Source organism: Amia ocellicauda, chromosome 6 (genome assembly GCF_036373705.1).
Source record: "Amia ocellicauda isolate fAmiCal2 chromosome 6, fAmiCal2.hap1, whole genome shotgun sequence".
NCBI classification, from domain to species: domain Eukaryota; kingdom Metazoa; phylum Chordata; class Actinopteri; order Amiiformes; family Amiidae; genus Amia; species Amia ocellicauda.
The window spans coordinates 32,752,383-32,777,759 of NC_089855.1; the positions used below are offsets into that span (position 1 = coordinate 32,752,383).

The 25,377-nt window shown below is 36.5% G+C and overlaps 1 protein-coding gene across 1 annotated transcript in view; it reads left to right on the forward strand.

The window, feature by feature from the left end:
• stxbp5l (syntaxin binding protein 5L) overlaps window positions 1–25,377 on the forward strand; it is a 298,005-nt gene that overhangs the window by 146,783 nt on the left and 125,845 nt on the right. Inside the window, exon 5 of the mRNA XM_066706964.1 lies at window positions 2,061–2,195. Within this exon, the coding sequence (XP_066563061.1) occupies window positions 2,061–2,195 (135 nt within the window). The remainder of the gene's footprint in view (window positions 1–2,060; window positions 2,196–25,377) is intronic.

Sequence of the window (25,377 nt, forward strand, 5' to 3'; positions counted from 1 at the left end):
GAGTAGCCAGTCTACTTTTGGTTATTTTTATCGGGCAGGGGAAAAGTGGAAGAGAGGATGGGTAAGTAAGCTCCTATGGCTTTATGGAAGGAGACACAATTATCGTGATCAAGACTAGACTATGAGCAAAATATTTTTTTCCCATAGTGAGACCACAAGTACAAACACATTGGCAGCAACAGTAGTTGAAACAAAGAGAAGATCAACCAAAAGGGTAAACTGATTGCTTCAATGTCTAAGGTTAAGGGGAAACATTTAAATGTCTTGGAATGGCCTAGTCAAAGCCTAGACCTCAATCCAATTGAGAATCTGTGGTATGACTTAAAAATTGCTGTACACCAGCGGAACCCATCCAACTTGAAGGAGCTGGAGCAGTTTTGCCTCGAAGAATGGGCAAAAATCCCAGTGGCTAGATGTGCCAAGCTTATAGAGACCTACCCCAAGAGACTTGCAGCTGTAATTGCTGCAAAAGGTGGATCTATAAATGATTGACTTTGGGGGGGTGAATAGTTATACACGCTCAACTTTTCTGTTTCTTTGTCTCATTTCTTGTTTGTTTCACAATAAAAAATATTTTGCATCTTCAAAGTGGTAGGCATGTTGTGTAAATCAAATGATACAAACCCCCCAAAAAATCTATTTTAATGCAAGGTTGTAGGGCAACAAAATAGGAACAGTGCCAAGGGGGGTGAATACTTTTGCAAGGCACTGTAAATAGTCACACAAATAGAAATAAATTAGAGAGCATAGATTTTGATATCTTGACATTTTCTATTGTGCGTGTGTTTAATCAGACTTTTACAATAGTTGTTTTTTTTCCAATTTTTTTTAAAGAACTCAGTTGTTGTTTTTTTGGAGATTGCTTTAAGTTTCCTGTTATTGAACAGATGTGGGGGAAAATGGGAAAAAATACCTTGTTACTAACTGAATTGGGACTGTCAGCAAGCTCTTAAACCTTGGGTGAAAACAGTAAGAAGCAATTGATGACTGTAATAAATTACTCTTGAACTGTTTAGATCACATCTTACAGTGTGAGTGTTGTGTGTTTTGGAATAGACTGTATGCACCTGTATTTGTATGTAGAGGTGTTGTTTTCCTGTTCAATTTAAAGGAAGGTTGCTCATTCATCATTGGTAAGAGCTAGTTTAGTATATTTGATTGAAATAATTGTGTTGAGTACTAAGCTTTAGCAAGATTTACATATGCTGAAGTAATAAAATCCAAGCACTCAAATGAAAGCCATTTATTAAATCCTCTGTGAGTTGCCTTCAAAAATTGAAATGCATGGAAATGATAAAAAGCTGCTCTCTTCCAATATGTTTTGCTTAATTAAGGAATTCAACAAAAAATCATGCTACAGAGCAAATTTAAAAGCATACCTCAAATTCTGTCATTAACATTTCCCACACATACAAAAACATAAATTTACTGATAAAATGTGTTCATTTTTGCCAACTCCTTTTAAAATTAACTAATTTCAACTCAAAGAAAAAAAGCACAGTGTTCTATCTAGATGAATTTGAGATCAGCATGTTCATGAGCTGTGACCCAAGAATATTTTTTATACTTAATGGCAATGGCTTATTTATATCTAACTGGTTATTAAGCAGTTGCTCATGTAGCCTAGCATGAGATTTAGGAGATTATATCCCTGCTAATTTTTTTCCAACACCAAATTAATCAATCAGGGGAATAAAACGTAAAAGAGAAACTGCTCTAAATTGGTTTAGACATGTTTCCTTGAGATGGAAGCAGTCTGCTGTTTACTTGTACTTCCAGAGTTAGTTTGTCGAGAATTGTTTATTTCGGCGTTCACATTTATAAATGATGAAGTTATGATGCATTCTGTGTGAATATCATAGGTATAACACATTAATAAAAAAAGCTGTTTCTCCCACTCATGGTGTTCACCATTTATAAAGGTTAGAGTCAGATTATGGCTGATTAAAAAAAAGTCATAAACATTTGTCATTTCATAAAGAACAATGCAGCAGAAACTTGATTGAAAGTATGACTGCATGTGTATTATTCATAGGTAACATGGTTCTCTTTTTCAACAGAATTACCTTCTGCCACCTCCCTTTCCAGAGCAAATGGCTGTATGTGGGCACAGAGCGAGGGAACACACACATTGTCAACGTGGAGTCGTTCATCCTGTCCGGATACGTCATCATGTGGAACAAGGCAATAGAACTGTGAGTGCTCTGTGGTTCTGTGCTGTGAGGGTTTATCAATGCCTTATCAATAGGGTCTTGGAAAATGCACATCATTTTTCAATGAATTTCACAAATGGTCACAGTGTTGAACAATTGCTGGGGAGAAAAATATAATTTAAAAGACAACACTGTGGATGCAGAAGTAAAATAAGGTAAAAACAAATGTTAAACTTTGATTATTATTTCTTAAATCTATTAATCCTGCAAGCTTAAACACAAGAGATGCTGCCACCATTGATATTGCATTCAAAACCAAACAAGAAAAGTCAGAGAGTTGTTGTGGATCAAAAAATCGAACAGCTTCACACAAATATATGAGCCAGGTAGTAACAACTGCTGCTTGTGACTGACATGGTATCTCAACCCCATTTCCAGGGTTGTTTAACCTATTGCTGTAGTAACAAAATTCACAACACTGACACCAAAGATCCTCTAAAGATCTAAAGATAGAGAATCTTTGTTGACACTGATCTAGTGTCCCAAACTGTAGCATTTGTAATTTGAAATAATGGTCTATGCAATCCGTGAAATCATCAGTTTTCCAGGTCCCTGCTTATGAATAATCACCACTCATCAGGTGTCATCTGATTTAAGATTCTGTCTTAAATCCGGCACAGTGGTCCACAGGTCACTTATCCATCTTATCTGGAGATACTACTGTTCTTACTGTTATAGCTATGTTTGATTATATTATTGAAGAAAGAGTGGATTTTGTAAATCCTCCTTGAGAGTTCAAGTTCTAAAGGTGTTCACATGTATGTTAATGTGATGCAAATCAATATTGCCTGATAAATGCATGTCTGAATATGTTCTGTATTCGTAAGTGCACAATTCTGACTATGAACACTTCTAAGATAACTGATTCATAAGTGAATGCATTTGAAGTTCTTTGGGGAAAGGGGCTGTGGGAGCTTTAGGCAGGCTTTGCTCTACACAGACACTATGCTGTCTTGAAGATTTGACTGAGGTCATTCGTTTTAAGTTCTTCCTGAGCCCTTCTGGGATCTGTTCAGTTCTCTGGGGTTTGCTTATGAAAGGCACCAAGAAGTGTAAAAACACCTATGAGTCATAGCACTGATTGTTTCACTTACGTTTGTTCTTTTCATGGCATGAGCTACAGTAAGGAGATGCAGATGCGTCACCTCTATTGCAGTGCTCCAACAATTTCCATTCTCCTAAGCTGTCTGCGTGGGATCTTATTTGTGTTCGCAACACATGCTTGGTGGAGGATCAGTTAACTAGGGTAGAGAACTGTTAAAAGTGATAGGGAGGTAATGTGATGCTGGGTGAAGGTGTCTGCTGAGAAATAATCAATACAATATTGATTATCAGAATATTTAATAAAAGTTGGGGGGGGGGGTTCAATGAATTCCCCATTATCTTAAATAGGACAAAGAGGGGAAAAAGTATTTGCAGAATATGTTTTAAATATGGTTGTGTGATGTGAATCTGATTTATTTTTTTCAGAAGCTGAATGTGAGGTAGACTGCAGCAAGTGCCATTAATGGCAAAGGTATCCAATAGGAAAAATAAAAAAGCTTTACATTACTGTTGAAGGGTAGTGTATCTGTTTGATATATTCATAACAGCACTGACATCATTTTAAAATGGGAACAATCACAAGGTTGTTTTTTGTTAGATCTTTGAATACATTTGTATTAATGTTATATACTTTGCGGAATACAAGTAATTAAATTGCCCATACACTTTTTGGCATTTATGTGTTACAACCTTCTTTAGGTTATGCAAAGTGTCATGACAAGCCTTTACAATGTGTGATGTCTCACATCAAGCACATCAGTATGCCAAGGCTTCGCTGCAGATTGTCAGAAAAATTACTTGACAATGAAAGATCATTACAGCATTCAAAATGTAATAGCCGAGGTTTGCTTCAAATAACTACATCTCAGATTTAAGCTTTATTATGTTTTCAGCGGCGCCTGAAATATTTGCATATTAAAAGGATCAGGTAAAGCTTATTTGGTTTCAGAAAATCATTTTTAATTTAAATACAGAATATAATTCTTTCTTTAATTATATACACATACAAACTACGGCAAACATCAAATAGCCAATCCACACTGAGATTCTGCCACCAACTTGTGTCTTTAAGTTAGCTTCTGATTAAAAATGTATTTATCTTTCTGAAAGTCATGTCCTTTTTCTTTGTATGTCTCTTGTGATGCACCCATTTTCTTGGTTCATTGATGGAACTGCTAAGCCCCTTGCCAATTTGGTTTCCTGTGGTGTAGTGTATTTAATGTGGTGTCATTTACCACCCACAAATATTTCGTAATAAGGGAGTCAAGTTTAGTCCAATACTTAGAAGAGGGTGTTAATGGTATCATAGAACATTCAAAGTTGATGCAATATAGGAAATTCATTTTTCATTTTGATAATGGAGAATCAAATGTGTAAAGAGGGCAATGGTGACCATGCATATCATCTTACACTTTTTATAGTAGTTATTTTTTGCATTTGATTGCAGGGAAGACTAGATATCGATACTCAAATAAGTAAATTGGTTTTTAACTAAAATGATTGACAGTAATTGAAGTGTTAGCAGCCGCATTGAGAGGTAATTAGGCCTATTGATTTTGTAACCAGACCAGGTATTGAATTCACTAAAAGGTGACAGGATTGTTGATCGAGACTGTATGTTAGTGATGTTGAACAGGATGTCATCAGTATATGAGGATATGGCATGTTTTAACTGGTGAGTAGAGAGTGGACACCCTTGTCTAGTGCCTCTATGAATGCCAAAGATTTAAAAACTAACACTCAGTTAGGTCTTTACTTTTTTTTAAATTAGGGAAGTCAAAGAAATATTAAGATCATGATGAAAAGTTCCCTTTTCAATAATTGACTCTGTGGTAAGACCGGTCCTAACAAATCTCAAAGAGCTTGCAACAATTCTGAAGAAATACCATCTATACACAGAGCTTTGCCGTGTTCACACATTGAAATGCAACTATTAATTCTGATTGTGAAATGGGGCTGCCAAGATCTGTTACTTGAACAAGCCACAGTATCTGATGAAGATTTATATAGATCAAAGTAGTAAAGACAAAAGGTAGTGCTAATCTCTGTAGGATCTGATACCAAGCCTTTTGTAGGGGATCATATAACTTGAATGGACAAGTCAGCTTTGTTCCACTGTCATGGAAAGAGTATTTCTGAAGAACACCATGCATAATTAATCCTATGTCACAAAAGATCATTAAATCCAGCCATAGCTGTGCATTGGTTGTATTCCACCACTTGTGCATGTATTTTTTAAGAGATGTTCTAGCATTTGGCACTGTTTTTCCAAACTGTTGATTTTCTGGCGCCGTGTTTTGTTTAAGTGAGAAGTAAAAATCTGTTTTCTGGTACAAAACCATTGATATCTTCCCATACCATTGTAGGGTCACTGAATTAATCTTTATTGATTTCTATTAATTCAGTTAATTTAGTTTTAAATTCATGATTTTTCAATCAGTTTTGAAGCAAGGTGGTAACTCTCCTTACTGTAGGGTAACTCTGGAATTCACTGTGTACCATTGTGGTCTGAAATGGTTACAGGAAGTATCTTTACTCTTTTGCATTTGAAATTAATTCGGGAGAGACAAAAATAGTCTTATGTCTAGCTGAGAAACAAGTGTAGTCTCCAACAGTGAGATTTGGTAGTCCCCAGCGTTGGATGCATTTATTTGAATACCAATTGAGTTAGAGCCTGATCTGTTCAATGAAATATCAAACACTGCATTCATGTCAATGCCGATTACTAAGGAACTGCCAGATAGTGCAAGCAAATAATTGCTTTGGAGTGTTGTGTGCATATTCTGAAACAAAAGCTATCTTCATGCCAGTTTGTTTCATGGAGACTCCATCCGCCCCAGTCTGCAAACCTCAGGTAAGAGTAAGTTGGCGTCTTCAGCCGAGCTGCGTGGATGAGAACTGTAGGTCGGCACAGCCATCTTTGTCAGAAATGTGTCGGCCTCGTAGGTTGATGAAAATGTCCCCTTTGGGAAACGCTCACACATTTTGCAGAGTAAATCAGGAACGATTAACACTAGAACCACCAACATTTCATACTACATACAACACCGCACCCGCATAATGTGCAGCTCCATTAAAAAGCATGTTTATGACAAAAATTAAAAACAAAGAATTGGATAAAAAGTAATAGTTTTACATACGAACATCACACAATATTTTCATGTCACAAACACTGCATGTACATTGAAAATTAAAATATTGTTCTTATTTTTTTCAAAACGAGCACATGTACATAAACATGAAAAAACATATAATAAAATAAACTGTTTAAACTGGTATATAAATTGGTATGCACATATTGAAGAAGACATACAATTCTAAAACAGAAAAATCCAGTTAAATAGCATAAAACTAAAATATAACATCTTATGCATATAATATATAATATTATAAAATATCTTAAAATGTCTGTCTATTACCACTGTGTACATCAATGCAGAAAATGTTTTTTTCAAAACTGCAGTACATTTGCCACAAGTCTGTTTGTGTTTAGCATTTAGCAACCTGGCAGTGTCTTTATTCTGTGTGCCACTGGGCGCAGTGCTGGCTGAAGGGTGAGGGGCACTTTCAGTCCTGTATAGATACTGAATTGTAGTGCCAACAGCAGTTTATAAATGCTTATTAAGAACACCAGCCAACCTGTCAGCAGCCTTACACCTAATACAAAATAATTAACATACATGATCAAACAGGTGACTGATCAAGCCATTGATCCAAAGAACTGGGTTTGTAACGTGAACAAGATTGAATTCCAACGGAAAGTTAGAAACTTGCTGAGCCAATCAGGACAGGCAAATGAGAGCTAATAAAATAAAAAATGATAATAATATATTAATATATGATGTGTAGAAAATTACGTGTAATCAACACGATTATAAATCTTTCACAATTATATTTTTTATTACAAAGATCAGATTATCGGCTATAATATATTCAGTATAGCCTAAACAGTATAGCCTATTCAGTATATTGCATAAACTGGTGGTCTAGCAGTTGGAGAAGAAAGTAGCCTATTTTTAACATATACATTTGTGCTGTCTCTATGACTATTGTATTACCAGCACTGCAAGGTATCCACTGTGGGAACATTTTCTGTAAAAAGACTATTGGGATATTCCCCTCCTCACCATCTTTGGGCCCAATCAGTCTGGTGTTGTTGTGCCTTGAACGATTTTCTAGATCAGCAATCTTAAGTTTCTATTTCTGGATTGCACTGTTTGACGCCATATTTGTTTCTGTCTGCAGGGAATCCACTTTAGATTACTGGATTACTGCCGTGTTAGAATCAACATAAACTTTTAGCGACTGCACTATGGCTTTGGTTTCTTGCAGGAAACTATTTTGTTTCTCGATTTCTTCACAGCATTAGGAATCACCAGCTCGAGTGAGCTCTGCTGTTTTGCTAACACTGCAGCAATGGCATCCGTAACACAGGCCTCAGTAGATCTCTGCAAAAATGTTTCCCATCAGGTGAAGCACCAGGTCAAGCAGTAGGTTTTGTGGTCCTGGCATCTTTAATAAAGGAAGCAATAATAATAATATATATATAAGAAAAAGCTGGTAGTAGGGTTAGGGATCTGGAGCTCTAGCGAATAGCAACCATCATGCTTGTAGGTCATGTGATCTCCAAGTTTGTATCTTTTTTCTTTTGAGATATTAAAATCTACTACCAAACAAATTATAGCATTTTTTAACTTGTACTTGATTGTATAAGAGGGCATTTACAACAAAGTCCAAAGTCAGCACAGGTTTCTCTGTCGTTGTTACAGAAGTACTAAATTAATTCAATGTTTCTTGACCAGGCTGGAGGTCAGTTTCTCAATGGGAGATGGCAAGCTTTAGTCCTTATCTGAGAAACATTTTGTCAGCCTGTTACTTCGTACCTATACCTGAACAGCTCATTAATTTCATAGGGTAAAGATTTCTTAATTGGCTGCAGTGTAGAGATAGCAGTTTTACCTTGCTCTCACAGGGTGTGAAGAGCAAGGCTAACCTTTCCATCTAAATGCAGTTCAGGCGGGAGTTTCCCAGGGGTTCCCACGAAAAGAGTAGGAATTAAACTTGTAATGAATGTTTTGGTTTTATTATAGGTGGGCTCCTTGAGTCAGTGGATATGTTTGCTGGCTCTTCATTAGCATTACCTGCTGACTCACACAGATAAATTGCCTTGGCTAGAAGGAAGATCTGCATAGTGTTAGAGACTTTGAGAGGAAAAGTACATTTGACCTCCATTTACAACTTACAATGAATAAGCTATTCAGGAGTGGTTCCTCTAATTTCAGTCTTTTCAATGTTTCTCTGTTCTCTGTTTGGTAGTGTAATTATGGCCACTTGCAAACTGAAAGCTGAGATGGAATGTCTGGATGCGATCCTCTGATCCTAGTTGCCACAAACAAGCAAGATGGGCACCCTATCGCATGTCACCTCATTTATTTATATCACACCTACTAAAAGGTAATCTCAAAGTACTTACAAATAAGCAAAAAACAAACATGCATCCATTCTAAAATCCTGGTCAGAAGTGGTAAGTATTTAAATGCCTTTTGATAAGTGTGAGAACTGAAATGCCTCTCATGTGCCTGGGCAGAGAAAAAAAGTTTAAGATCCAAAGGCAGTAGTCTGAAAGGGATGAACATGGAGATGTTCTACAGCAGCTAATGGCAATGCCATAAACATGAGCAATACAATTATATATTGTATTATTTGTGAAACGCTTAACCAGTGAACATTGGACACGGGGGGGGGGCTTATGGGAGATTGGATACTGGTTGACTATGTTCCGGTTGTCATGCAAAGTATTCTATCCTAGAAGTAATGAAATAATTAAAATGCCAGCTGAAGTAAGATCCAAGTAAGGACACATGCAGGCAATGCTCCGAAGATGAAAATAGACATATTTTACAGGTATGTTTTAAATGTGCATCAAGCATGTGCATCGCAATTCAGAATCAAACAACACTGCCGGGTTACTTTAAAAAACAGGTCTAACAGTTGCCCAAAGTCGATTTCTTGAAAGAAGGGGTATGTCATCCAATATTGAGTTACACAAAGACGCTCTGACAGCAGAGACTGCCCTGGGTAAACGAGTCTTATGATCTACTTAAAATCAGTGCTTGTCTTCTTTTCTTAAGGGTTTTTGAAGCTTGATATCAAGTTGGCTCCTTGTGAAACCAAAATAGCTCTGGAGCGTATTAAAACAATTTTTGCTACATTTTAATGATGGCCTATTCCAGTGAAGCTGTCAGTTTCTAGGCAATGTACTTGTAAAACTTAATTTCAAAGTCTGGCAAAACCAGGGTCCTACAAACACCAAAGACCAGATCAATTTATATCTTCCACCTTATATTTCAGTATGGCCATATGAGGTTGATATTTGTATTGCAGGCTGGGCACTTATGCTGACAATGTAGATAAAATGATGAATTTCATAATTATTAAACAAAATTATTAATGTTCTCAGTGGATTTTTAAGATGTATGTATATAGGTGATGGTAATTTAAATTGCAAGCATAGTTTACCCACTCTTGAACACTAAAGAAAACTTTTGTTAGTGCTCTTTGGTTTCAGTAGAAAACATCACAATTATATGCAATTAATGGAACCAAAACATAACATTTCAAATATGTGCTAACATTTTCATCCATGGGTTAGAAATACTGCTTTTCCTGTGAGATAAAAACTGTGAAGTGTCAATGACTTATGTTGTTTATTTATTTTTGTATTTATGTTTTTAATTAAGAGTATTTTGCTGTAGTACTAACCACCTATAGGTTAGTTAGAAATACATGACATTGGTAACATTTTATAATAAGGTGCTGCTTATCAATGTATTATTAATGGTTTACCAAGGTTTATTAGATAAATAAATTAGGTATATACTTTATAAAGTATTATAAATGTGTTATAACTCAGTTATATCAATACATGGAATGGTGTACCTTTTCCAAATAATGTATGAACAGGTTATAAACAAACTTACCTATTGCTTTGAGAAATTCCTATTCAAGTATTTTACACTTTGTTATTTAAAATGTTTAGCTACCTGATTGACTTCATATAATACTTCATAAAGTATCTATTCAATTACATTAACCATCTATTAAACCTTTATAAATCATTAATAACAAATTAATACATAGCACTTTAATGTACAGACAAAATCTATCCCCAAATAGGAACTCAAATATTTTGCCATTGCATTGATTTGTCTTTTTTGTTTAGTTTTTAATTTCTAATCAATGGATATTATACTTTAGCTGAAATAATGTCTTGGATCAAAAACAAAAAAATTGAGTGAGTGAGTTCCACATATCTTAACTTTACTCCAGCGTTCTAACAGTACTTGTAAATTTAAAACAGCTTATTATTTTTTTAATCTAAAATGTTTGGAGAATGTAGTCGGAATTCACCTGGGGACATTAAGAATTACAGGGGCGAAAAGCTTTGAAAGTCATTCTGGCAATAGCTTTTATTTTGATATCTATTTATATTTTTGTGTGAAAGCTTTGTGTGCAAATATTGATTGTAACCAATGTATATTACAAAAATATTATCATTATCATTGTCACTATCATTGCCATTGTCATTATTTAGAACACACATTAATCTAGTTTCAAGTATTCAGTGTGAACTGTGCTCACCTGAAGAACGGTGCTGAGAGAGGCTCAGTAGCTCTCCCAGGTCAGTGGTCAGTGAGTCAGGGGTAGAGATTAACTGAGTAGCATGCACCTTCACCTTAACCATTGAACTTGAAACATAAATGATAGCCACTCCCTATTTTAATTCAGTGTCAGAACAAATTATTATGTTATGGTATATTATATTTATGACCATTCCTTGAGGCCATTAGCAAAGTATGCCTTCATTATGTCCTTATGTATTATGCAAATTTATAATCACAAAATAACGGTTTGCCATATTGAGAGCCTGAGTTAAGGTAATTGAAGGGAAATATAGCAATCCTGAGTAAAATCATGTTTTGGTCAACTAGCAACCAACAATATTAGACTCAATAAATAAATACACAAATAAGTAAATACAGGTGTTTCTATGGATTATAAAATATGCAGACTGGAATACTAAAATCCATTGCACAGGAGACCCACAAAGTTTCCAATATGTTGTAGTGTTTGTGTGTTTTCAATATTTGAAATCAAACTAGGTAATCAGTTGTCTATGGCAGCTAATGTTTTCTTGCCTTTCATGGGACCCTTGCTGTAGTTACAGTTAATTTTCCATGTGTTTGCTTTGAAGTACAGTTAAAAAGGTAACAAAATCTCTTGCTAAGCTTGCATTACACTGGCTGGAATGCTGGGGGAAAATTGCAGACTTCTTTACATGTGTAAAGCTGGGTCTTGTTTGCAGTTGTTTTGATATTGACATACAGTATACTGAATGAAGAATTAAAGAAGAGAAAAGTCTTGTGTTATAAATTCACTATTAAGATATAAACACAAAGCTTATTAAGTTTGACTTTCATTCATCACTGTGGAACCAAATACAAGTTTTGGGGGGTCTTTCCCCTTCTCTGTTCTTAACTGTTCCCATGCTAAAAAAATTGTCTGTCCTGAATTCTGAAATCTGCATTTTAATTTTGAACTGTTCAAAATGAAGGATAGCCTATATCAAATCACAATTTACTCTCACAGCATTATTTTTATATTTTTGTATTTATATTTTTATAATCATATTTAGATCTAATTAAGTTTGTATGTTGTTGGTTGTTGGTTGTTTTTTCATTGCATAGTTTACCCACTGCACATTTGTCCCTGTACATCCCAATTTTTTTTTTTTTTGGTTCTATGTGTCAGGTAGTGAAGTAAATTGATATTACAGCTTGGGAGAGTTGTATGTTTACTCACAAGTGGGATTTTGAGAAGAACAGCTCTTTAAGTAATAAATCCTCAAATTACAATTACATTAGTTATCCTTTTGGGATGACTTTCTGCAACAACTTCTAAAGATTTAAAGCCACCAGAAAAGGCAGATATCCACCAAGTGGCTGTCAAAATAATTGCTTTAAAAGAAGAAAGGCTGGTCTTGCCAAACATAAGGTTTTACATTCTAAACACTGTAGCAGAGCATGCTTATTTATTTTTGGGGCGGGGGTAATTGTGGTAAACAGAGTACAAAGCCTACTTAAGCCTACCTATATTTAGGGCTGCACAAGTGTGGTCCTGGATGCAATCCAGCAGGTTTCTTTCTCTCTCTCTGAATCATCAACTTTATTATGGAAGTCTAGTTAAACCAATAAGAAGGTGAATTTGGAAAGGAATTTAAGAGCTCAGTTGGAATTAAAATCTGAAGACACTATGGTCCTGCAGGACTGGAAATCTGCACAACTGGTGTATATTACTTTTTTGTTAGTGATGTCATTATCCTTGTAATCAGTGGTTTCCCAGTGTGGTCCTGGAGAGTGCCAATCCAGGTAGTTTAAGCGGTCTCCATTAAAACTACATTTGTGACTAGGAAAAGAGCTTATTTAGTGGTCAATTAACACTAGAAGCGCCGACATTTCGAACTACCTACAAGCGCCAAAGCCTGTCATTGTAACCGATAGCTTTTTAACAGCTGTGATATGATAATGAAAGGAAAACCATTGTATAAAACTCATACGTTTTATTCATGAACATCAAATCCAACATTTGCATAGCACAAATGTAGTATTTAAATTGAAATATGATCATAAAACATTAATAGTATTGCTATAAATAATAATGCACTTTTTTCTAAATGTGCACACTGCAGTCAAAGCATGAATAACTATGTAGCCTACAATAAGCAAAAAGCTCAAAAACGGCATACAATAAGGAAATGAAACAAGTGTAAATGTAAATATTGGACTAATGCTCAAAAGCAATATTTTATAGTTCAAAAATAACTATTGCATTTATCAAAACATAATTGTACACTAAGTAAACATTTTCAAACCGTGTAAACTTTGTTTTCAACATACACAGCTTTTATTCACTGTAGTTTTGTACTTCAGTAAACTATTTACTATATATTTAGCCTGCATACCTGACAGCTCGGTACAGTCCACACAGGACATGTTTCTGCACTTTCCCTGCATGAGCTCATACCTCACACTGCATTTTGACAGCCCTCTCCAGGTGAACACTTTTACATTGCAATAAATGCTCCTCTGCTGATAATGTCTGTGAATCATTATTTTGCGTGCGATGTGCTGCGCTATTGCACTCAATACTGTGCAGTAGCAATCGCGTATTGATCAGTAGAGTAAAAGCACTCGATGCCATGTGGACCTGCGTTTCACTCGCAGTGTTTTCACAACACTGGCACAAACCCTCAAATGATCTGTCATTGCCAGTATCACTGATGCCCCTGAATCAGTCATGTTCACATACATGGCATTTCCAAAACGAGCTGTCTTCAGTCCCTGTTTCAAATCCATGTTTATCACTGTATCCACTCAATCTGACTACAGCTGTAAGAAAACACCTGTAATGCTGTACAATGCATGTCTTTTTCAAGCACATGAAAGACTGTAGACAGGTAGAGGTCGCTACTGGAGCGCCAGACTGACTCAATTGTAAAGGGCAGGCAGGATTATGTGTTCTGTTTGATTTATTACGTATTTAAATGACCGGTCAAAATAACCCGATTTTGGCTATTCTATGTAAATGTGTTCATAACTTATTTATTTTTGCGTTTATGCAGCTAAAATGCTGTAGGCATGATAAATACATATATTTAGGAAAAGTCACAAACGGGTATGCGCAATGTTTTAAGAACACAGAGTAATTCAAATTTTAATAACCAAATCCAAACCAAAACCAATTTGGCTCAGCGCTTCTAGTGTTAAAAAAGTAATTTGTTCAAATAAGGGACCTCTGATCCTTGAGAGTTGAAGGGTATTTAGTTTGGGTTTCCATTGTTATCTGAATTACTGAATTTTCCAAAAACACCTGCTAACATGACCAGAATTAAAGGTTTATGAGTATTCTCATCAACTGATGATGCAAGGGTTGACTGTAATAGTTTTCATGGGACTCAATCAGTGTTCAACAAAATGCTGTAACAGTACCATTAATATTTTATTGCCCAATATCTATTAAGCTAAATGTATCCTCAAATAACTGGAGTGACTTTAACTGTTCAATTCATTCAGCTTTTCCCACATGTTGTGCTTCATAGTTCACTGAAAGCTCCTTGAAAAGTCCAAAATTAGCTATCAAGAAGGAGATTGAGATGGATTCTGGCCTTCCTAGACTCCTCAATGTTGCGGAGTATGAGTATTATGTACGGTCCTGTGCTGTACCGGTATAGCCACTGTGTTTGCTTGCTGTCAGCTTCTGCCTCTGAACAACAGGGACAGTGGCCCACTCTGCTGGCAGTGCACTGGCCCTGTTTCAGAGTGTGTTTCCAACAGGGTAAATCATTATCACACCTCTCCAATGGCAGGCAGAGGCATGGCCAGTGTAAGAGGGGTGCTCATCTCATTAACTTCATCACCCAGCATCCATTCTTCAGCCCACTGCAGCCTATCAGCTGGCAAATATGGCAGCACCGTTAGCAGCAATCTCAATTTTCTTTAACATGTTGGCTGACACTATCCTGCCTTTCCCTGGCAAATATCCTTTTATGACCTTTTTCACTAGCCGCTGAGCGGGACAGAGACTGGATCCCGGCAAAGGTGACTTAATGACCAGATGGCATCTCATCGTTGTAATTAACAGGAGCACTGCTGAGTTGAACATCAGAACGTTTGGTGGCAGGTTGCCAGTCCTTCCACAAACAAAACCCTCCTGTAGTGCCCTGTGTAGAGGTGATATTCATCATGCAATTCTCTGTATTTCACAATGTATTAAGTGGCAGTAAACCAGCTACAGAGGGTCTGAGATTGGCTGTCACCGTGTACTGTCTGGATTACTGATTTTATGATTGCTTGCTTGCAAAACAATCAAAAGTAAAAGACTGCCGAGACGCTGGCAGCAAGACATAAGAAGAGTCACTGTGTTCACATTGACAGAACGCCTGACTGAAGCCCCTGTCTAGGTCAGCATAGGCAGCTCTCTCAACTTTTTTAGAAAGTGTCCTCAAATACTGTGATGTCTCCTTGTGATGTTTAATATTTAATATGGAATTGAAATCAGCAGCTACAGGTGGGGTCAGACTATGAACGTATTTGCTAATTGTAGTCTACACTCCAGTAAAACTTTGACTTTTCATGCAGTTTGCCCCTGAAGAACACCCAACCTTTTGTAGGGTGTCTATGGATCAATTATCTTTTCTTATTTAGCTCTTTGTTAAATCACCACATAGTCCTTTGAGGGATACAATTTTAAGACATTAAAAAAAGTTATTTCTCTGCTTGGTTTATGTGTAGTTTTATTTTCTTAGATGGATCAAGATAGACTTGATTCCTATATAAACCTACCTTTTCCTGTACATTTTGTACTTTCCAGGACTGTTAGAAGTTTGGTCATTTGACATCAGTCAAGTTATAAAGAAACACTCCTCCCTCGTGAACATTACTGTGAAATATTATAAGTACACTATATATCAGAGTGCACTTTAGATTTCTATCTAAAATGCTCAATAATAATTTCCACATTGCACCATTTCCTAAATGCCCCAATTAGAGGACATTATGATTGCGGCAATTGTAAAACTTAATTAAAGCTTATAGCCTCATTTTATGACAGAGCAAAATGTAATTGTTTTCTGTCATTATTATTATTATATTTCAATTAAAATAAAGGCCACTATAGGCATAATCATTCTAATTAATGGTCTCAAGCTATAACTAAAACAACAGAGAAGTATAGTATAGGTAAATTGAACATCTTCAGCTTTTCAAATAAATGTGTTTGATACCTGTAGTATTATCAGGACACATGTCTGTGAGTCATTTGGAGTCAAAAGCACTGCCTACCTACACACAACCCCTGAGCTTATGGGGGAAGTTGGTATCAGAATTTTCTCTCTGTAGTATGCATTCAGATCTCTTTTCAAAGCTCTTCTTTGTATGCTCATGAGGTTTGTCTGCAGTGGGTAGATAGGCAACATCGATTTAAATTTTTATCAGGATTTCACAGGCCTATCAGTAAGACAGAGAAGCACCACACAAACAGTTCAAAGAGTTTCTCCCCCCTTAGCATTCTTCTCCAGCTTCCCTGCACCATAGACATCTTAAGAATGACTCAAGGCAACCCCTCCACCTACACACACACAAACACACACACAACAAACAGTCTCTCCCTTTCACACACACACACACACACACACACACACACACACACACTTCTCCACTCTAGCACGAGTAGTGAATCAACTGTCAGGAAGGGTGACAAAGCTGAAGAAGAGGAAGAACTTGTTAAAACAGTATGACTGTAACTACCTGGTATGAACACCTGCTCCTGAAAGTACAAGCACAGTATCAAGAGCCTGGCCACCCAACCAGAAAGTATTTGCAAATGTACTGACCTTTCGCACCCTGTCCTTTTTTATCCAGCTGGTGTTATGGAACTATACAAGCTCTGTGAGCACACTTAATTAAAGAAGAACTGAGCACAGAAGGACTATGAGGAACAGCCAGCCAAATCCCTGCCTGGCTGCTCAAGTCTTAACCTCCCAATTTCCCTCCACGTTGATACAGTACGAGATCCGTTCGATTCAACACTGTGGCTCAGTTGCAATGATGAATAGTCATGGCAGCTTTGCTCATAAATCTTGCTTCCTTTAAAAGTCCAAAAACTAAACAATGCTATTTGCTCAGACATTTGGAAACCTACAAGAGTAGCAGTCATCTTTCTAAACCATCCATATGTTTTACTCTTTCTATTTATTATATGGCCATTGTACTGTCATTCAAGTGATTAAATTGTTTTCGTTCCAAATGAAGGCCCACTTCTAAAATTGAACATTTTTTGGTTTTATCCCAGACCTACTGTTCCTCTGTGGCTTGGGGAGAGACTGAATGGTTACAAGAATGTTGCTATTTAAGGATACTAAAATAATGTGAATCTAAGAGCCTTTGTTCTTTGGATTATTTAACACAACTTAGTGTAAGATTGCCAAATGAAACAATAAATAAGAAAATCTGTAACACAGAATTGTATGTTTATGCAACTGACAGCATATGGTACAAATGTAACCATTGTTAATCACATGCATTTTGTCATTGGTGGATGCCAGTTACTCTAAAGAATATATATTAATAATTAATATATATTATATTTAAACCCTCAGATTTGAAGGTTTATAACATTTCCTTTCTTTATTTGAAATATAAATTTGTAAAAGTGTAAAGTTCAAACAGGTTTAAGCAATTTTGCTTGCACAGCTTGCACTGTATATGATACATTTAATTTGGACAGTCTTAGACCTCTTTATCGTCACATGATACGAACCAAAGATTAATGCCCTTTTTCATATCAATAAAATAATGATTGCAACCAGATTCTACACTACAGTATCTTTTATAAAAGTTGCCATGTTGGCGAACCACATAACCAATTAATTCGCCCCTGATTGGTTGATGGCAAAATGTTTCTCAAAGTAGAAGCTGGCTCTATCCTAGAACATGTTTCCTTGATTCTGGAAACATGAACAAGAAACATGTGACATGAAACCAATCAGCTTTTACCATTTTTAATCGTATGACACTTTCAGCCATTTTTGTGTTGATTTACACGTGCATGTGTGTGTGTGTGTGTGTGTTTATCTGTCTATGTAACACTGAAGTTTAAGTATTTAAGTATTTAAATAATACATGAATTGTACATAACTGTAATAGAACTACTATCCAGATGGAAATATGTCAAATTAAAACAAGTAGAGCAGAATTATGAAGTTAGTTTCTTTGTATCCCATCAGCTATGATTAGTTGTATGCATTTGGAGCTTTTTCAATGTATATTTACTTTCAAAAATCTACTTTCGGAAATCAAAAATTTAGTTTCGTTAATCATATTATATTATATTATATTATATGCAAATTCTGTTCTGGAGCAAAACATATGCCAATGGTATTTAAAGGTTTATGGAAAAGTTACTCCATTTTATTGGAGTAAATTAAGTTTTCCTGTTGTTTTTACAAGTCAAAAGGAAAGTGCAAATCTGAACTCGGTTTAGTATTGATACACATATCTTATATTCTCACACATACTTATTTGTGAATTTGATTTGTTTGAGTCTATTATTGCCTATAGTCAGTTCTAGCCAATTGATAGTATTGATGTTATTATTAGCATAAACAAGGTAGGCAATGTGTAATTATGTATGTTGTTTTGTGCAATTATACATGCAGGTGTTTAATAATTGAACCACATACATAGTAAAGCATTACTCTACAATTGTAAGTATGTGTTACTATACTGACAATACACTGTTGGTTAGGAGGATACAAAACTAGACTTCAGCACATACACTAACACTATTGAAGGGTAGCTCATCTATGTATATTAGAAGGAACAGTGGACCTAACATGGACCCCTGTGGTACCCCACTGAGGACCTCAGCCCAAGCTAATTCTATTCTTCACCTTCAGCTTTCACCTTCACCTTCACCTTCAACTCTCATTAAACTGACTTCAATGCTAATTAGACTTAAAGATCAAACATTTTAAAAGGATAACTTTTTTTCTAAAAACCTACAGTGAGGGAAAAAAGTATTTGATCCCCTGCTGATTTTGTATGTTTGCCCACTGACAAAGAAATGATCAGTCTATAATTTTAATGGTAGGTGTATTTTAACAGTGAGAGATAGAATAATAACAAAAAAATCCAGAAAAACGCATTTCAGAAATGTTATAAATTGATTTGTATGTTAATGAGGGAAATAAGTATTTGACCCCTTCGACTTAGTACTTGGTGGCAAAACCCTTGTTGGCAATCACAGAGGTCAGACGTTTCTTGTAGTTGGCCACCAGGTTTGCACACATCTCAGGAGGGATTTTGTCCCACTCCTCTTTGCAGATCCTCTCCAAGTCATTAAGGTTTCGAGGCTGACGTTTGGCAACTCGAACCTTCAGCTCCCTCCACAGATTTTCAATGGGTTTAAGGTCTGGAGACTGGCTAGGCCACTCCAGGACCTTAATGTGCTTCATCTTGAGCCACTCCTTTGTTGCCTTGGCTGTGTGTTTTGGGTCATTGTCATGCTGGAATACCCATCCACGACCCATTTTCAATGCCCTGGCTGAGGGAAGGAGGTTCTCAGCCAAGATTTGATGGTACATGGCCCCGTCCATCGTCCCTTTGATGCGGTGCAGTTGTCCTGTCCCCTTAGCAGAAAAACACCCCCAAAGCAAAATGTTTCCACCTCCATGTTTGATGGTGGGGATGGTGTTCTTGGGGTCATTCCTCCTCCAAACATGGCGAGTTGAGTTGATGCCAAAGAGCTCGATTTTGGTCTCATCTGACCACAACACTTTCACCCAGTTCTCCTCTGAATCATTCAGATGTTCATTGGCAAACTTCAGACGGGCCTGTACATGTGCTTTCTTGAACAGGGGGACCTTGCGGGCGCTACAGGATTTCAGTCCTTCATGGCATAGTGTGTTACCAATTGTTTTCTTAGTGACTATGGTCCCAGCTGCCTTGAGATCAATAACAAGATCCTCCCGTGTAGTTCTGGGCTGATTCCTCACCGTTCTCATGATCATTGAAACTCCACGAGGTGAGATTTTGCATGGAGCCCCAAACCGAGGAAGACTGACAGTTATTTTGTGTTTCTTCCATTTTCGAATAATCGCACCAACTGTTGTCACCTTCTCACCAAGCTGCTTGGCGATGGTCTTGTAGCCCATTCCAGCCTTGTGTAGGTCTACAATCTTGTCCCTGACATCCTTGGATAGCTCTTTGGTCTTGGCCATGGTGGAGAGTTTGGAAACTGATTGATTGATTGCTTCTGTGGACAGGTGTCTTTTATACAGGTAACGAGCTGAGATTAGGAGCAGTCCCTTTAAGAGAGTGCTCCTAATCTCAGCTCGTTACCTGTATAAAAGACACCTGGGAGCCAGAAATCTTGCTGATTGATAGGGGATCAAATACTTATTTCCCTCATTAACATGCAAATCAATTTATAACTTTTTTTAAATGCGTTTTTCTGGATTTTTTTGTTATTATTGCTTGCAATGTCTTCTATTCATTCTTCTTGGGGTCGTGAATGTGTTTGTATTACTGACACAGTGCCTTCCTCCTCTGAATTTGGTTTGTTAATATTTCTAGTATGCCACTGTGGCATCTGTATTTTAGACCTAGGTTGGTTTACCTTTGGATTTAATATTTCCTTGGTTATCTAAGTTCACTACTCACCAACTCTGTCCCTTCCTTTTAAAGTCAGTTTCCCTGATGTTGTACACCAGTGTTTTAGACATAACCTTTTTACTTCTGAAAAATATTGCAAATGATAATATGTTCTGATCACTTGTTCTCAAAGATTACCTTATTAAATGTATTTATTTGGTTTTTGGTTGGGGGAAAGAAAAAATAAAAAGAGCATAAACAAGTGATAGCTCTTGCCTTGTAAATGATCAGCATGGTTACAAACAAAATAAAGAATTTCACAGATCTTGCTCAATAAATTTGTAGTACTTAATTTAACCTACAGTTTAATCCATTTGTTCCTTGAAGGAACAACTGCAGCTAAATTACCAGGGAATTCGTTTCCATATTATTATTTTTTGCCACTTTTTTAGCTGCACACACCACCTTTAATTTTGTTTTCTTTTTTTGGGTGGGCATTTTCTGCTTGGTAATGTAGTGACATTGTTATTAAGCTCTTGGCACTTTTACCTGTGAGCTTGACCCACATTGATTCTGAATAGTCTGGCTCTTCCATTTTTCATGTCAATTCTGTCTGCCCTATTTCCAATAAACATTCCAGCTAGGAACTGTTTTTGTATGAAATTATTTGTCAATCTTGCCTATATTTTGATGTACTCACCGTATTTACATTAATCTTTCGGAGTTAAACGCGTTTTTATGGCTCCTATACAGTTAGTTCCATAAATATTTGGACAGAGACACAATTGTCATCATTTTAGCTCTGTACGCCACCATAATGGATTTGAAAGGAAACAATCAAGATGTGCTTTAAATGTAGACTTTCATCTTTAATTTGAGGGTAGTTACATCCAAATTGGGTGAACAGTGTAGGTATTGTGAGTTTCAATATTTTGTTGCAAACCCTTTGCAGTGAATGACTGCCTGAAGTCTGGAACCCATAGACATCACCAGATGCTGAGTTTCTTCCCTGGTGATGCTCTGCCAGGCCTGTACTGCAGTTATCTTTAGTTCCTGCTTGTTCTTGGGGCGTTTTGCCTCCAGTTTTGCCTTCAGCAAGTGAAATGCATGCTCAATTGGATTCAGGTCAGGTGATTGACATGGCCATTGCAGAACATTCCACTTCTTCGCCTTAAAAAGGTCTTGGGTTGCTTTAGCAGTCTGCTTCGGGTCTTTGGCCATCTGCACTGTAAAGTGCCGTCCAATGAGTTTTGAAACATTTGGCTGCATCTTAGGAGATACTATAGTCCTAAACAATTTAGAATTCATCCTGCTGCTTTTGTCAGCAGTCACATCATCAATACAAGGGAACGAGATCCCTTGGCAGCCATACATGCCCATGCCATAACATGCTTCACAGATGAGGTGGTATGCTTTGGATCATGAGCAGTTCCTTCCCTTCTCCATACTCTTCTCTTCCCATCATTCTAGTACTAGTTGATCTTTGTCCCCTCTATCCATAGGATGTTGTTCGAGAACTGTACAGGGTTCTTTAGATGTTTTTTTTTGGCAAACTCTAATCTGGTCTTCCTGTTTCCTGTTTCCTGTTTAGTTTATCTTAAACCCTCTGTATTTACTCTGGTGAAGTCTTCTTTTGATTGTTGACTTTGACACAGATACGCCTATCTCCTGTAGGGTGTTCTTGATCTGGCCAACTGTGAAGGGGTTTTTCTTCACCGGGGAAATCATTATTTTGTCATCCACCACAATTGTTTTCAATGGTCTTCCAGGCCTTTTGATATTCCTGAGCTCACCAGTGCAATCTTTCTTTTAAGAATGTACCAGATAGTTGATTTGGCCATACCTAATGTTTATGCTATATCTCTGATTGGTTTGTTTTGATTTCTAATGTGAAACTGAAGGCAAAACGCCCCAAGAACAAGCAGGAACTAAAGACAGCTGCAGTACAGGCCTGGCAGAGCATCACCAAGGAAGAAACCCAGCATCTGGTGATGTCTATGGGTTCCAGACTTCAGGCAGTAATTGACTGCAAAGGATTTGCAACCAAGTATTGAAACTCACAATTTAATTCATGATTATGTTAGTTTGTCCAAATACTTTTGAACCCTTAAAATTGGGGGTATACACACAACGCATCTTGATTTTTTTCTTTCAGATCCATTGTGGTGGCGTACAGAGACAAAATTATGACAATTGTGTCACTGTCCAAATATTTATGGACCTAACTGTAAATTAATAATAACATGATTTCTAACACATTTTGCAGTCAGTTATGGATTCTTTGCAATTTCCTGATTATATCTTTTACAGTTCACATTTTGTACAGGTACAGCCATGCATGTGCAGGGGTGTCATGTTGGTCAGCCATAGGGTGCCTGACTCTTCCTCCAGCCTCTGCCAGCTTTAGTCAGTAATTTGTAATCTGGGGTTTGTAGCAATTGGTGACAGAACTATTCACCTTCATCTATTTTACCAAATAAGCTGTGAAGAGACTGATTTAAACCTCAGAGAATGTATTTGCATTAACGTATTTTAGAACCCTGTAGGTCTGGTCATGTATTGAAGAGCACAGTGCCTCGACTTAAATGACAGGGGTACTGATTTTGTTTTTACTTTCTCCAGATGCTGTCCCAGTGATTTTACATTTACCATTGAATGAAAGACCTGTTTTTTGGTTTGGTTTTGGTTTTGTATTGTATGTTAATGTGTTTTGATACAGTGCCTCTTTAGTTTGGAATTACATTTATCAATATTGTACCATTGGAATATGTAATCATATTATTTAAATCAATTAGTTGTCAGGTCATTCTGACTATGAGAGCTATTTGAGAATAGAAACTGAATGGTTATCTGCTTTAGATACAAAACAAACAAAAAAACGCAGTCTAAATAAACGATCATTCACTTTGAAGCAGAAATGCACATGAGCTATTTGAGAAATGTAAAAGGATGTAGTAGTTTTCCCCAGGTTAGGTTAAATGTCAATTGGTGAGCAGCCTTTTGTTTGCAATGCTCGATGTTCAGTACTTCAACTTATGGTATGTACTGACAAGATTGATACACTGTCACCCTAAGAAAGAGTACTCTACACAGTCACTCTACAGACATCACTAAGGTAGACTACTTCTGTCTAAAATGCTTTGTGTCAGTGCATTTGAATTAGGTTTCACATCTAAAAAGTCCCAGCTGGGTTTTTCTTTAGGCTTGTGTACTGTGTTCACTGACAGAAAAAAAAGAAAGAAAAGAAAATGCTATAGTTCAATGACTTTTGCTTCAGCACTGGATAGATGTTACTTTAATTATATATTTTGTTATATATATTTTTAAAACACTGAAATGTTTTAATCCCCGCGACGCTCACCAGGATAAGCGGTTTCGAAAATGGATGGATGGATGGATGGATGAAATGTTTTAATGCAGTGGTCTATAGAAACTCCAGTAGATTGGCACATACCCTGTATGATTTGTTTTCCTACAATAGCAGATGGATCATTGTGGATAATATTAATACAGCTGCATCCCCCCATCTCCCCTTCTCACTTTATATTCTGTCAGTCAGACTGGCAAGTGGTGTTATCATGTGCCAATGCTATCCAGTCAGTCCTTAATACAAACGGATTCACCTGTTCATGCAAATGTGTTTTCAGATAATACATGTCATGGATAAGTGCTTGCTAGATTGCGCTGATTTTTTTTTTCTTGTGTTTTTTATCATTAATATAAAATAATAAATTTTACCATCCAGTGTAGACATTAATTTGTATCTAAATCTGAAGTGATGAAAATGAAACCAAAAAAAATATTATCATCACAGGCATAATTGTAAACTTTCCTCCTAGATGGGAAGGAGCAGACTTGTTAGCACTGTCCTCCCTCATTATACTGCAAATCAAGGACAAGCATTGTAATTGGGCTGTATTGATAATATATATTTTTTTATTCTTGCTTCTGTTGGATCAAGTAACATGCATTCAATATGTTTATGCTTCCTCTTGGGCATGTAAAATCCCTTTGTCATATTAATTATGTCTTGATTGGTAAATTGATTAATTTGTGTTGCGGTGGTGGGGGAGGTGGACATTAAGATAACTTTCAAGTGAGATGTGAGGACAGAAAGGTTAAGGACCCCTGGTATATAGAGAGATAAATACATACAGAGAAAATGGTGATATACATGGGTGCCTTATAAATTGTTGCAGTATCCATTTTGTAATCTGTACATGCATACATTCTTGCCTAGGTTATTGAGAATATATTTACCTAAACAAAATCTTTTCTGCCAGATTACAAATCCATGAACAGCCCTCTAAAAACACTTTTCACACTACTTTTGTGCTTAGAATCTCACCGTTCATGGAAGCTTAAACAGTAATCTTCCATACTATTAAATACAAAAGGTGCAATATATATATATATATATATATATATATATATATATATATATATATATTTTTTTTTTTTTTTTTTCTTTTTTAAACAAGCTAGACATACAAATGTTGATTTACACCATATGATATTAGTGTCTCTGGCATTTTTATTCCTTTACGTCTAAACTGAAAACAGATCCATTCATACTCTTTTCTTTTCAAGACATACAGACGGATGACAAACTAAAGGAAAAACCAACATAAAATGTCTCAGTAAGGTGTCACCACACCATTCTTCCAAAAGATATTAACTAATTTGGTGTTTTGATGATGGTGGTGGAGAGCGCCATGTAACACATCAGTCCAAAATCTCCCATAGGTGTTCAACTGGGTTGAGATCTGGTGACTGTGAAGGCCATAGCATATGATTCACATAATTTTCATACTCATCAAACCATTCAGTGACCCTTGTGCACTGTGGATGAGGGCATTGCCATGTTGGAAGAGACCACTCCCATCAGGATAGAAATGTTTCACCATAGG